General features: G+C 42.1%; 1 protein-coding gene across 7 annotated transcripts in view; it reads left to right on the top strand.

Moving 5' to 3' along the window:
* The window catches only part of AHCYL2 (adenosylhomocysteinase like 2), a 219764-nt gene that overhangs the window by 184354 nt on the left and 22220 nt on the right, over positions 1-13190 (top strand). For all 7 annotated transcript variants that reach the window (XM_017896260.1, XM_017896259.1, XM_017896264.1 and 4 more), the window contains 6 exons: positions 878-972; positions 3996-4102; positions 5950-6066; positions 6697-6760; positions 7234-7322; positions 11575-11645. In XM_017896260.1, the coding sequence (XP_017751749.1) occupies positions 878-972; positions 3996-4102; positions 5950-6066; positions 6697-6760; positions 7234-7322; positions 11575-11645 (543 nt within the window). The remainder of the gene's footprint in view (positions 1-877; positions 973-3995; positions 4103-5949; positions 6067-6696; positions 6761-7233; positions 7323-11574; positions 11646-13190) is intronic.

The raw sequence follows: 13190 nt of genomic DNA, 5'->3' as shown, positions 1-13190 counted from the left end.
CCAGCCTGGGCGACAGAGCGAGACTCCGTCTCAAAAAAAAAAAAAAGAAAAGTTCAGATTCCTTGAGCGCTCATTTCCAGCTGGGTTAATCAGGCTTCGTTAGGAACATGACACTTAACTGGGCTATGAATTATAGTAACGTTTTAGCCAGTGGAGAAACATGTAAGGGTTTTTTTTTTCTTAATAATAGGGTGGGATGATTAAAGTATAGAAGCAAAATAAGTTAAAGTGTAATTGGGAAATGGTGAGAATGCCAGTTTGAGTGGATCAAGAAGTAACTGTTTCTGGTTTTTCTTTTCCCTCTAGTCACTTTTTTTTTTTTTTTTTTTTTGAGACAGAGTCTCGCCCTGTCCACCAGGCTGGAGTGCAGTGGCAACGATCTTGGCTCACTGCAACCTCCGCCTCCCAGGTTCAAGCGATTCTTCTGCCTCAGCCTCCCCAGTAGCTGAGACTACAGGTGTGCACCACCATGCCCAGCTAATTTTTGTATTTTTAGTAGAGACAGGTTTCATCATGTTGGCCAGGTTGGCCTTGAACTCCTGATCTCAGGTGATCCACCCACCTCAGCCTCCCAAAGTGCTGGAATTACAGGAGTGAGCCACTGCGCCTGGTCCCCTCTCGTTACATTTTAAACAACTGTCATACTTTTGTCCATTCTGCTTGTCCTCATTGGGCTGATAAGAGCAGAATGACCATCAAAGACAAAGGAATGCATAGAGGGGCTGAAGGCAATGCCTATCAGTGAAGAATGTCAATCCAAGGGTTATAGCAGGATGGGAGAGTTGGAAATTAGGAAAAACCAGAATCTTCTCACTAAAGTTTGGCGGTCGGCCTCTTTTGGTCTTCAGTGGTTTCTCTTTGTTCCTTTTTTTCTCAGGATTTCCTGTTTTTGCCTGGAAGGGAGAGTCAGAAGATGACTTTTGGTGGTGCATTGATAGATGTGTGAATGTGGAGGGCTGGCAGCCAAACATGGTGGGTCATATTTCTGCTAACACAATTCTGTAGGGGTCAGGAGTGGGGATGGGAGGAGGTTATGGCCTGGGAGAGGGTTTCCCAACAAGAAGAAAGGAAAATGGCTTCATTTCTATATGACGTACCTGGATTTCCAGCAGAACTAGATTCTTATGCTACGGGTACCCCAAGAGTATTGAAGCTCTTACAACCTCAAAGTGCCTTAATTATTGGTTCTAATGTTGGAAGCATTTATATTCATTAGAAACATTAAAGGGCTGCCCAGGATTCACACATGGCTGGTTAAAAAGCAAGAGTAATGAGTTTCCATCCCCTGCTACTGCCTACTCCCCCCGCTTACAACAACCAAAAACCCCAAACACACCACCCCAGAGCTCTCGAGATGCTTAGCCTTCTCTCTGGAATCCATATACCTGTCATGTGAGTCAGGACTAGAAAAAAAAAATAAAAATAATAGAGTTCATATAATGAATTTATAGTAAACCTGAAGACCTTCCAAGTTCAAGTTTCTTCTCTTTATATTCATTCCCCACATTTAAAAGACAGCAAGGTAAAGTTTTGGGGTTGTAATTTTGCTTCATTTTATTTTGTGTTATTCTTTAGATCAAGTCTTGAAGCCTGATAGCACATTAGATTTGCAAAGAGGCAAAAAGCTACACAAAGGGCTGGGTGTGGTGGCCTGTAATGCCAGCACTTTGGGAGCCCAAGGCAGGTAGATTCCTTCAGCCCAGGAGTTCGAGACCAGCCTGGGCAACATAGGGAGACACTGTCTCTACAAAAAAATACAAAAATTAGCAGGATGTGTTGGCATGCACCTGTAGTAGTAGTCCCAGCTACTTAGGAGGCTGAGGTGGAAGGATCACTTGAGCCCAGGAGGTGGAGGCTGCAGTGAGCCGAGATAACACCACTGCAATCCAGCCTGGGTGAGAGAATGAAACCGTGCCCCACCCCAGCCCCTCCCCAAAAGCTACACAAAATATGAGGTGCTCCTATTTTGCAAATAATTTTGCCCCTCCCCTTGGGGAGGGGCAGAAATTAGGGAACGTATTGACAAAAGAATCCCTGAAGCTCTAGTCCAACCATTGCTTGCTGCTGAAGGCTGCAGAGCAGGCCTCACTTGGTGCATGGCAGAGAAGTAGCTTCTTTCTGAATTCTGTGATCCAGGTCACACTGCACCAGGCTTGTTTGAGGAAGCTGGGTTAGAGCCTTCATATCCTAAAGGGGTGGGGGAGCAGAGTTGACAGTGGCTGTAAGATGAGTCAGCTCATTCCAACAGTTTTAATAGTGACACGAGGGAGTGTGACTGACAGATGCTAAAGCAGATAGGCCAGGGAGTTTCTCCTGGGAATAAAACATTGATTTTTAAAGTCAGGAACCCAGGGACGACATTAGGATTTTACCTGGAGAACATTACAAACTGTAGAACCAGCACAAACTGCTAGGAAGGTTAATAAAGAGAGTAAGACAAGGACAAAAACAGTTGTCACCCCAGAAAACAGGACCCATACCTCTTTGGATTCTGTCAAGATTTAGTACTTTTCCTTACTTCCCAACCTCGGGAAGATTTCCTGATGACAAGAATTTCCTGCAGTAGATTTACATGGTGAGACTTATGGGCAGAGTTCATTAAGTAAATCTTAGAGACAGCAACTACCTGTCTGTATCATATCTTCCTTAAAAGGGAAAAGTAGATGAGAATAGTGAGACTTACAACACAGAGTTTCCAGTTGTTCAGTCTCTCTTGTTTCTTATCTTTTCTGTGGAAGGGAAAACTTCATGAGGGATTCCATACATGGAGAATGGGAGAGAGAAACTCAGAAGAGCCTTTTGCTTTCTTGGGGCATCTGTTCTGGGGGTTTCTACTTGTAGTATGGAGCAGGTACAAAAGCTTTGATGAGAGTCCTAACTTGAATTCTGGTTCTCAAGCAATGTTTGAGTGAGGGAGAGAAAATAGGTCAACAGCAAGAGCAAAAGCGAAAAAGAGATCAGGTGGTAGACATGAGGTTGGGGATTTTGTGTACTCTGGGGTCCAGAATGGCAGTTTTGGCACTTACAGCAGTGTTGATAATTGATGGGACTGCAAGATGGGTGCATGTCAGCAGACGGCAACCCAGTTCTGTGGGACTTTCCAGGAGGATGGGTAGAACAATTTGCAGAATCCTGCTAAATACTTCTGACAGCCTAACGAAGGACTGAAGTATCACAGCCTCATGCCTAATAGTGTTCTAAGCTGGTTTTTCTTTATCTTTATAATTCAAAAGCTTTTCTCTGCTGATGAAAGCTCCAGTGGGCACAGCACTGTGTTTATCTTTAATCCCAACCTGAAATAGTGATAGATGAGCTGTTCAGAGGCATGCTTGCACACCTACATGCTGCACGGTTCCCTGGTTATTTTTAATTTGGTTTGTACAGAGTGTGAGGTTGTGCTAGGCAAAACCCTACAGTGCTGCCTGATATTTTGGGTGGGAGAGTGCCTATACTTTGGGAGAAGAGAAGGTTAATGGAATACAGTTTTATAAGCCGTTGTTCCGAGAGGGAGACTTAATTATATGACCATTTATTGATTGATTTTTCTTTTTTTCTTAAGAGGCTGTGTAAACTGAGGCCTTTTATTTAAACTAAGTCTTGACTGAATATATTTAAAATCCATTTAGGCTTTCTGAATACCTATAGTAGATTCAAGATCTACTATATTGTGGCCTAGATAACCACAATTTATCAATCCATAAGAAAATCCTCAGTTAGTTGCTGTATATTTTGATGCAGTAGATATATCATAGGGAGGGTTGTTTGGCTATGTGAATTACAATTGGCCTTTATCCTCTCATTGTCTTTTACTTCAATATAATGACTGTTTGGCAGATTATTTCATTTACTCTGGCTTTAAGTTACTTTGCATAACCATGTGGGAAATTTTAAATATCTGTAAATTGCTAATTAGATTGAGATGCAAGACCCAGAGAAGCACTGAAGCCTTGAGGCTTCAGCAAAGTGAATGATGTTATTGATGCTTACTATTGCAGATCTTGGATGATGGAGGGGATCTTACCCACTGGATTTATAAAAAGTATCCCAACATGTTTAAGAAAATCAAGGGCATAGTAGAGGAGAGTGTTACTGGAGTTCATAGGTAAGATTTGACATGGGCATACCTGGTTTTATGCAGTCTAGACATAAAATCTTATAAACACATACCTATAAAACACGTGTTAAAAATTGGAGCCTGCTATGAGGTAACAACATTTCAGCTTGCTGTGAGGTGACCAGATCTCACCTTACTTTGAGGTGACCAGATCTCTCTTGTTTTTTTTTTTTTTTTTTTAATTAACAACACAAATAATGAACCTAAAATAGTGAGAAGGGGGCAGGTGGGAGAACAAGTGAAGTCCTCATGTTTTCTAGTGATTGTAAACAATTACTTCTTGTCCTTTTTGGACACATTTATTCATTCATTCAACAAATATTTATTGAACTTCTACAATGAACGAGGAACTGCTCTAGGTGCTAGGCATCTAGCAGTAGACAAAACAGACAAAAAAACTCTGCTATCTTAGAGCTTACATTCTTACATGGAAAGCAAGGACATAGGGTTCTGCTTCTCAAATGAGCAATAATTCTCTGAGTAAAACTGGAATTATTTCAGTTCAATTTCTGTGATCATTTCTATGATTTATTTCACCCATAAAGAACTAAAAGTGTGAAAAAAAGTTTTCGGGAAGTAAATTCTGAACCAGCCACCGTCACTGCTTCAATACATTATCATCTTTTTGAATGTACAAAACTGAGGTCAGGAGTTCAAGACTAGCCTCGCCAACATGGTGAAACCCCATCTCTACTAAATACAAAAATTAGCCAAGTGTGGTGGCGCGCACCTGTAGTCCCAGCTACTCAGGAGGCTGAGGCACAAAAATCGCTTGAACCTGGGAGGCAGAGGTTGCAGTGAGCTGAGATCACGCTACTGCACTCTAGCCAGGGTGACAGAGTGAGGCTCTGTCTCAAAAAAACCAAAAAACAAATTGTAAGTGTATTTGAAAGTTAAAATTGTTGCAGTAGATTAGTGGGATTAAGCATGGTTTTTAAAGTAGTACTTAAAGTTACTCCTTTTATAATTAAAAAAGATGAGTGAAATTAGTACACAGTTTAAGCTGGGCATAGTGGCTCATGCCTGTAATCCCAGCACTTTGGGAGGCCAAGATGGGAGGATCACTTGAGTCCAGGAGTTTGAGACCAGCCTGGGCAGCATAGTGAGATCCTGTCTCTATTTAAAAAAAAAAAAATGCTGGAAGGCTGGGTGCAGTGGCTCACCCCTGTAATCCCAGCACTTTGGGAGGCCGAGGCAGGCGGATCACCTGAGGTCGGAAGTTTGAGACCAGCCTGACCAACATGGAGAAACCCCATCGCTACTAAAAATACAAAATTAGCTGGGCATGGTGGCACATGCCTGTAATCCCAGCTACTCAGGAGGCTGAGGCAAGAGAATCACTTGAACCCAGGAAGCGGAGGTTGCAGTAAGCCAAGATCACACCATTGCTCTCCAGCAGGGACAGCAAGAGTGAAACTCCATCTCAAAACAAACAAAACACAAACAGCCAGGTGTAGTCTCATGCACTTGTAGTTCCGGCAGGCAGTGAGACCAGTGCAGGTTTAGTGAACATTGTACCCAGTAGGTAATTTTTCAACCTTCAACCCGCTCCCACTCACCCACTTTTTATAGTCTCCAGTGAAGGCCTTAAAATTTAGAGATGGGTCAAGGATTTTCCCCACATGACTTTTGAATACAATCTTTATTGTGAAGCTATATATGCAGGCTCTGGAAAGATACTCTTTGTTTCTCAGTGGCCACCTAATAGGATGAAACTAGTCATGTCTCAACGCTCTCATGACTACCCAATCATCGTGTTTCTGGGGCCTGCTATGAAAGCAATGGTAGACTGTAACGTCCCAATGTTTTTTGTTCTTGGCTTCCCTCATCCTCAGGCTGTACCAACTGTCCAAAGCTGGGAAGCTGTGTGTTCCAGCCATGAATGTCAATGACTCAGTCACCAAACAGAAATTTGACAACCTCTACTGTTGCCGTGAATCAATTCTTGATGGGTATTGTTTATTATCTTTGAGATGAACTTGTGTTGTCAAGTTGAGATTCTAAGTTTTTTGGCTTTGGTTATTTCTGGAAAGGATTCATATAGCACCTCTGGATAATGTCTCCATTAAGCCAGAGCTTTGTCACCTCGTAAATTAAAATTACATTATTTTTATTTTCTCCTTTGTATCTTTTCTATTTCTAAATATTATATTTTCAAAACATTATCTAATAAATGTATGTTGCTTTTATGTTTAAAAGTTACTGTGTCATCTACATCTTCTTCCTTTCTGCACCACTTGCAAGAAAGGGGGGAAAAAAGGAAAAAAACCCTTACATATAGGATTGGTTGGATGGCAGGGAGTGAGAAAATATGTATTTTATTCAACCTTTCTCTCTGGTCATTAGTTTCTCTAGGATGGAAACCAGACTTTCAGTGTTACAGCTCTTTTAGAATTTGTCTAGCAGGTTTTCTGGTCTTTACCAGAAAACCCCTTTAAAAAAAAAAAAAAGAAACCAGACTTTCTTTCCAAATGAAAAACAAACCAACCAAAAAACCCCATGAAAACAAAGAGATTCAATCTAACCTCAAGGCAGAAACAAGAGAAGATTTTTCTGATTTAATGTGTTTTTTTTTCCCCTAGACTTAAAAGGACAACAGACATGATGTTTGGTGGAAAGCAAGTGGTAGTCTGTGGCTATGGAGAGGTGAAGTTTAACCTTTCATTTATTAGGTGTTTTAAATGGATTTTGTTGAAATATTCTGGAATTTTTTATTTGTACGGACATATGACTACTCTCGTTACCACTTTAGATGAGAAAAGAACTTCAGAGGCCCTCTGGTTAAAGTCTTTCTTTTCCCTTTGCATTGCCGCCATTTTTCCTTAAGCTGATTTTCTGACTTGCTCCAGTACCACTGTTTGTGATGTTCTTTTTAGCTTGTGTTTTGATTATGAATCATGAGTGTGGGTGTTCTTGTGCACGTGAATGCGATAAGCAGGAGCCAGGGGTTTGTTTATGAGCTGTATTCAATTATTTGTTCTTCTTGTTTTCCCCAAGTATGAATGTATTCAGTGAAATTCCTCTCGGGGGTGGAAAGAGGGGGTGCACTTTCCCAGAAGCTTTGAGAAAAGGTTTTCTTGGTGACTTTCCTTAATATGTGTGCTCTCTCCCCTCTTCAGGTGGGGAAAGGATGCTGTGCTGCCCTGAAAGCCATGGGCTCCATTGTGTATGTAACTGAAATTGACCCCATCTGTGCCCTGCAAGCCTGGTAAGCCTCTACACTACCATCTCACTTGCAATCTTGGAGCTGTCTCCAAAGAATGGCCTGGTTGATGCCACACTTTATTTTAGAGGAGTCCAGATCCTCAGAGAGGCTGCCACTAACTCTAAGCATCTGCCTTTCAAAAAGGTCAAGGAGCTCTGCTTGGAGAGAGCAGAGACTATCAGAAAAGTGAAAATTTAGAAATCCTGTGGAGATAGTAACAGGGATTCTGTCAGCCAGAGAACAAGTAGCCCCTTACTTTCTCCATGTGTAATACTTGCCATTCAAATAATGATCAGAAAAGAAATTGGCAGGCATCAGATGCCTTCTGATGTGTTACACTGAAAATAGCCCTTCTGTGGTATTCCTCCCAAAAATATATAACCTGAATCTAATTGTGAGGAAACATTAGACCAATCCCAATTAAGGGTAAAATCTACTAACTCTGAGTGAAGGGTATATGAGAATTATTGACACTAGTATTATAATTCTTAAGTTTGAAATGATTCTAAAATTAAAACTTAAAAAGAAGAATAGTTCTTTTCTTATAAAATGTGGGTAATCATACCTACCTCATAGGATTGTGAGAGTTCAGTAAAATAATAATTAACATAGGCTGAGTGTGATGGGTTCATGCCGGTAATTCCAGCACTTTGGGAGGCTGAGGCAGGAGGGTTGCCTGCGTCCAGGAGTTCGAGACCAGCCTTGGCAACATAGGGAGACCCCATCTCTACAAATCATTTTTTAAAATTAGCTGGGTGTGGTGGTGCATGCCTGTGGTCCCAGCTACTTGGGAGGCTGAAGTAGGAGGATCACCTAAGCCTGGGAGTTGGAGGCTGCAGTGAGTTGTGATTATGCCACTACACTCCAGCCTGGGTGACCCAGCAAGACTCTTGTCTCAAAATAATAATTATCATTCTATATTATACATTATATAACAAATACATAATTATATAAGGCACAGAGCTGCTGCCACATAATATATGCTCACTAAATGATAGCTGTTATTAAAATTGTCTCTTGCCATCCTCAGCAGGGTGGGAAATACCACTGTTCTTAAAAACTATTGCAGAGTCCAAGTGTCTGTGGCCTAGGGGAACCATCATCCTTTTAGTACACTAAGGGTTTATTATAGGAACCTGAACATGTTTTAATACAAATTGTGATACTGTTCAAATTATCCTATAGACATGAATTGATCACTTACTATTCATTAGATACTGTGCTACGTGATGAGAATGAATAAGATGAATGTATAAATGAGATAAGGTCCGGCTGTTAGAAGCACACAGACAAATAACCATTGTGCAGTGAAGTAAGTGCTGTCATGGAGTTAAACGGCACATGCTTCTGTAGGAGCATAAAGGAGAAATTGCTTACTAAGGAGCAAGGGAGCAGGGTAGAAAGAGATGTCAACAGAACAGAGTCTTTTTTTTTTTTTTTGAGGCGGAGTCTCGCTCTGTCGCCCGGACTGGAGTGCAGTGGCCGGATCTCAGCTCACTGCAAGCTCCGCCTCCCGGGTTTAGGCCATTCTCCTGCCTCAGCCTCCCGAGGAGCTGGGACTACAGGGGCCCGCCACCTCGCCCGGCTAGTTTTTGTATTTTTTTTAGTAGAGACGGGGTTTCACCATGTTAGCCAGGATGGTCTCGATCTCCTGACCTCGTGATCCGCCCGTCTCGGCCTCCCAAAGTGCTGGGATTACAGGCTTGAGCCACCACGCCCGGCCAGAACAGAGTCTTGACATTTGTTTAGGTGTTTTCTTAGTGTGGAAGTATATTCCAGGTACAGGGAACATGTGTGTTGTCTCCAAGGAAGGAGATAGCATGGCAGATTTAGGAAGCTGGAAAATTTTTTTTTTTTTATCTTTTTTTGAGATGGAGTCTCGCTCTGTCACGCCGGCTGGAGTGCCAGTGGCGCGAATCTCGCTCACTCAGCTCCGCCGTCCCGAGTTCAATGCCATATCTCCGCCTAGCCTCCCCGAGTAGGTGGGTACTACACGGCGCCACCACCTCGCGCGGCTAGTTTTTGTTTTTTTAGTAGAGACAGGGTTTCACCGTGTTAGCCAGGATGGTCTCGGTTCTGACCTCGTTGATCCGCGGTCTCGGCCTCCCACAGTGCTGGATTTACAGGCTTGAGCCCACCGCGACCGGCCAGCTGGAAATATTTTAATGTGGTGGGCAGATGGATAAATTTGGGAGTGGCTCCTATCTAAGGTAGGAGTCCATGCGATCAGTATGTCAATATAATACATATATTACTGCAAGTATTTGGGTCTTATTCTAATCCTGCCTTATCCTTAAGAACAGGTAGTCTCTAGGCCGGGCGCGGTGGCTCAAGCCTGTAATCCCAGCACTTTGGGAGGCCGAGACGGGCGGATCACGAGGTCAGGAGATCGAGACCATCCTGGCTAACACGGTGAAACCCCGTCTCTACTAAAATACAAAAAATTAGCCGGGCGAGGTGGCGGGCGCCTGTGGTCCTAGCTACTCGGGAGGCTGAGGCAGGAGAATGGCGTGAACCCGGGAGGCGGAGCTTGCAGTGAGCTGAGATCCGGCCACTGCACTCCAGCCTGGGCGACAGAGCAAGACTCCATCTCATTCAAAAAAAAAAAAAAAAAAAAAAAGAACAGGTAGTCTCACTGAAGTATTTTAAGCAAGGAAATGACATGATCCAAATTGCATTTAGGAAAATCACTCTGCAAAATGATTTAGAAAGATGTAAACCTAGAGACAATGAGATTGTGCCAGGGGTTACTATAGTAATTTAGGCAAGAAGGAATAAGACCTAAACTTAAGCAATGCTAGTATGTATTAGAGAAGAGAAGACAGATGAAAGAGACTTTTAAGAAATTAAAGAAAAAGAGTCAGCCTGTTTTGGTGACAACTTCAATTAGGGAGAGGCAGCAAGGACATTCTTGTTTATATGGCTCATTCAGATGGATGAACAGTGATGCTATTGATCAAGATAGAAAATATAGAAGAAGAAATAAATGAGGTTGTGAGTGCAGAGAAAATAATAAGTTTATTTTCAAACACAGTAAGTTTGAGATCCTTCTGGGACATTCATGAGGTGCTCTCCAATGGCTAATTTGATCCTTGGCTATGAAGCTTCAGAGAGATCTAAGCTAAAGATACAAATGTAAAAATCAGCCATCTATAAGCAGTCATTTGCAGCCAAGGGAAGAATATGGTTCTCTATACTGAAAAAATAGAGAACAGAATAACCCTGCAGCGCACCAATATCCAAAGGTTGGCTGAAGTTGAGGAGAGACAATTAAGTAAGAGGAAAACCAGGAGAGATGTATCATGGAGTCCAAGGGGTATAGAGTTTTAAGAAGACAAATAATGTTTAATGTAGTAGAAGAAATCAAATAATGTAAGAATCTAAGAAGTTGGGCATGGTGGTGTATGCCAACAGTCCTGGCTACTCAGGAGGCTGAGGCAGGAGGATTGCTTGAGGCCAAGAGTTAGAGGCTGTAGTGCACTATGATTATGCCTGTGACTAGCTACTGCACTCCAGCCTGGGCAACATAATAAGATCTCATTTCTTAAAAAAAAAAACAAAAAAACAAAAAAAACAGTTAAGAGTCTAAGAAATCTTGGGTTTGGCCTTCGGGAAATCACTGATGATCTTGGAGAGAGCACTTTCAAGGGGGTAGTTGGTTAAATGGCTAAGTGGCACTTTCTACAGTTTCTTTTTTTTTTTTTTTTTTTGAGATGGAGTCTCGCTCTGTCGCCCAGGCTGGAGTGCAGTGGCCAGATCTCAGCTCACTGCAAGCTCCGCCTCCCGGGTTTATGCCATTCTCCTGCCTCAGCCTCCCGAGTAGCTGGGACCACAGATGCCCGCCACCTCGCCTGGCTAGTTTTTTGTATTTTTTAGTAGAGATGGGGTTTCACCGTGTTAGCCAGGATGGTCTTGATCTCCCGACCTCATGATCCACCCGTCTCGGCCTCCCACAGTGCTGGGATTACAGGCTTGAGCCACCATGCCCGGCCTCTACAGTTTCTAGAAATTCAGTCAGGGAATCTCATGGTAGCCCCTGGCTCCCTATTATCAGGAAGAAATAAGTCCCATGATGCAGAGGAACCTTTTATTTCTGTCTTGTATGAACTAAGGAAATTGTTTGGATTTTTCACTTCTAAGAATAGTTCAGCTATCTCAAGAAATGACAGCAACTTGATATTAGCCTTTGAAGTCCTGTGTTAAAAGGCTCCACAGCTGCCTGTTTAGGTTAATTGGTCATACTTTATTTCAACAGTATGGATGGATTTCGACTGGTGAAATTAAATGAGGTCATCCGACAAGTGGACATTGTTATTACCTGTACAGGTATGATAATGACATTTTAAATGGGGTGGCACTTGGGAATGTTTTTATGGAGCAAGTGCAAGATGATTGGACATATTCTGAAAAACCAAACTCTAAAAGCTAGAGAGAGATAGTAGCCCACAAAGCCAGTCAGTCTTTCATATTCTTCCTAATTCTTTAGAGCTCTGACCAGAGGTATACGATTAGGTCATTCCTATGTAAAAACGTTTTTCTTCACCCTTTAAGACAACTGTTGTATCTCCATTCATCCTAGGAGATAGCTAGAGATGAGATTCAGTTATAAAGTTTTATTTGGGAAGCCAGATCTTAAATGTACACTTGATTTCTTTTTTTTTTTTTTTTTTTTTTTTTTAGATGGAGTCTCGCTCTGTCTCCCGGGCTGGAGTGCAGTGGCCGGATCTCAGCTCACTGCAAGCTCCGCCTCCCAGGTTCACGCCATTCCCCTCCCTCAGCCTCCCGAGTAGCTGGGACTACAGGCCCCCGCCACTTCGCCCGGCTAGATTTTTGTATTTTTTAGTAGAGACGGGGTTTCACCGTGTTCGCCAGGATGGTCTCGATCTCCTGACCTCGTGATCCACCCGTCTCGGCCTCCCAAAGTGCTGGGATTACAGGCTTGAGCCACTGTGCCCGGCCTACACTTGATTTATTATTTTACCTCCAAAAGTGATGTATGTTTCTCTCTAGTATGTAATTAAGGCAAGGCTAGAGAGAAATTCTTTCATAGTTAGAGAAAGTAGAAGAGGTTATTCTGTTAATTCCCAAAGAGGTAGATTTTGAGTTTTAAAGAATATGCAGAAATGGCTGGTTTCCTCTAGGGTAAGATACTTATTTTTATGTAGAACCATAAACTACAGGAACACTGGTTTTCTTTTATAATTCTATTTTAGAGGGGGAAATCGAACAGAATAAAAAAAAAATTTGTAGTTGTAGCCTCAGGGAGAAATAGGGGCAGAGAAGAGGGACTATAAGAAGCTGTTCTTGGTTCTTATCAATCCCCTGATCTCTTTTGTTGTTTTAAATAGAGATGAGGTCTCACTTTCCAGGCTGGTCTCAAACTCCTGGCCTCAGGTGATTCTCCCACCTCTGCTTCCCAAAGTGATGGGATTATAGGCATGGGCCACCCTGCCCAGCCTGGACCTTTTTTTTTTTTTATTGCTTTTTTGTGAGCTGTAATTGATCTACTACACGTTTCACACATTTAAAGTGTTCACTGTTTTTTGGTAATTCACAGTTTGTACAACCATCACAATCTAATGTTTTTACTGAGTTGTAATTCACATTGTAATGTTCACCCTTTTAAAGTGTACAGTTCAATGGCTTTTAGTAAAGTTGTGGAACATCCCAATTATTGAATTTTTATCACCCCAACAAGAAACCCCGTATCATTAGCAGTCACTCCTTATTCCATCCTCCATCATACCCCAGCCCTAGGCAACCACCATTTCCCTATTCTGGACATTTCATGTAAATGGAATTATAGCAACACCTGCCAAAAGAAGGGGGAAAAATTATAATTTTTTTTTTTTTTTTTTTATAAAAAATAAA

This window comes from Rhinopithecus bieti, unplaced genomic scaffold, assembly GCF_001698545.2.
Source record: "Rhinopithecus bieti isolate Rb0 unplaced genomic scaffold, ASM169854v2 scaffold_26131, whole genome shotgun sequence".
Lineage (NCBI taxonomy): Eukaryota > Metazoa > Chordata > Mammalia > Primates > Cercopithecidae > Rhinopithecus > Rhinopithecus bieti.
Note: the sequence above shows the minus strand (reverse complement) of the source record. Positions and strands in the feature narration are given on the sequence as shown.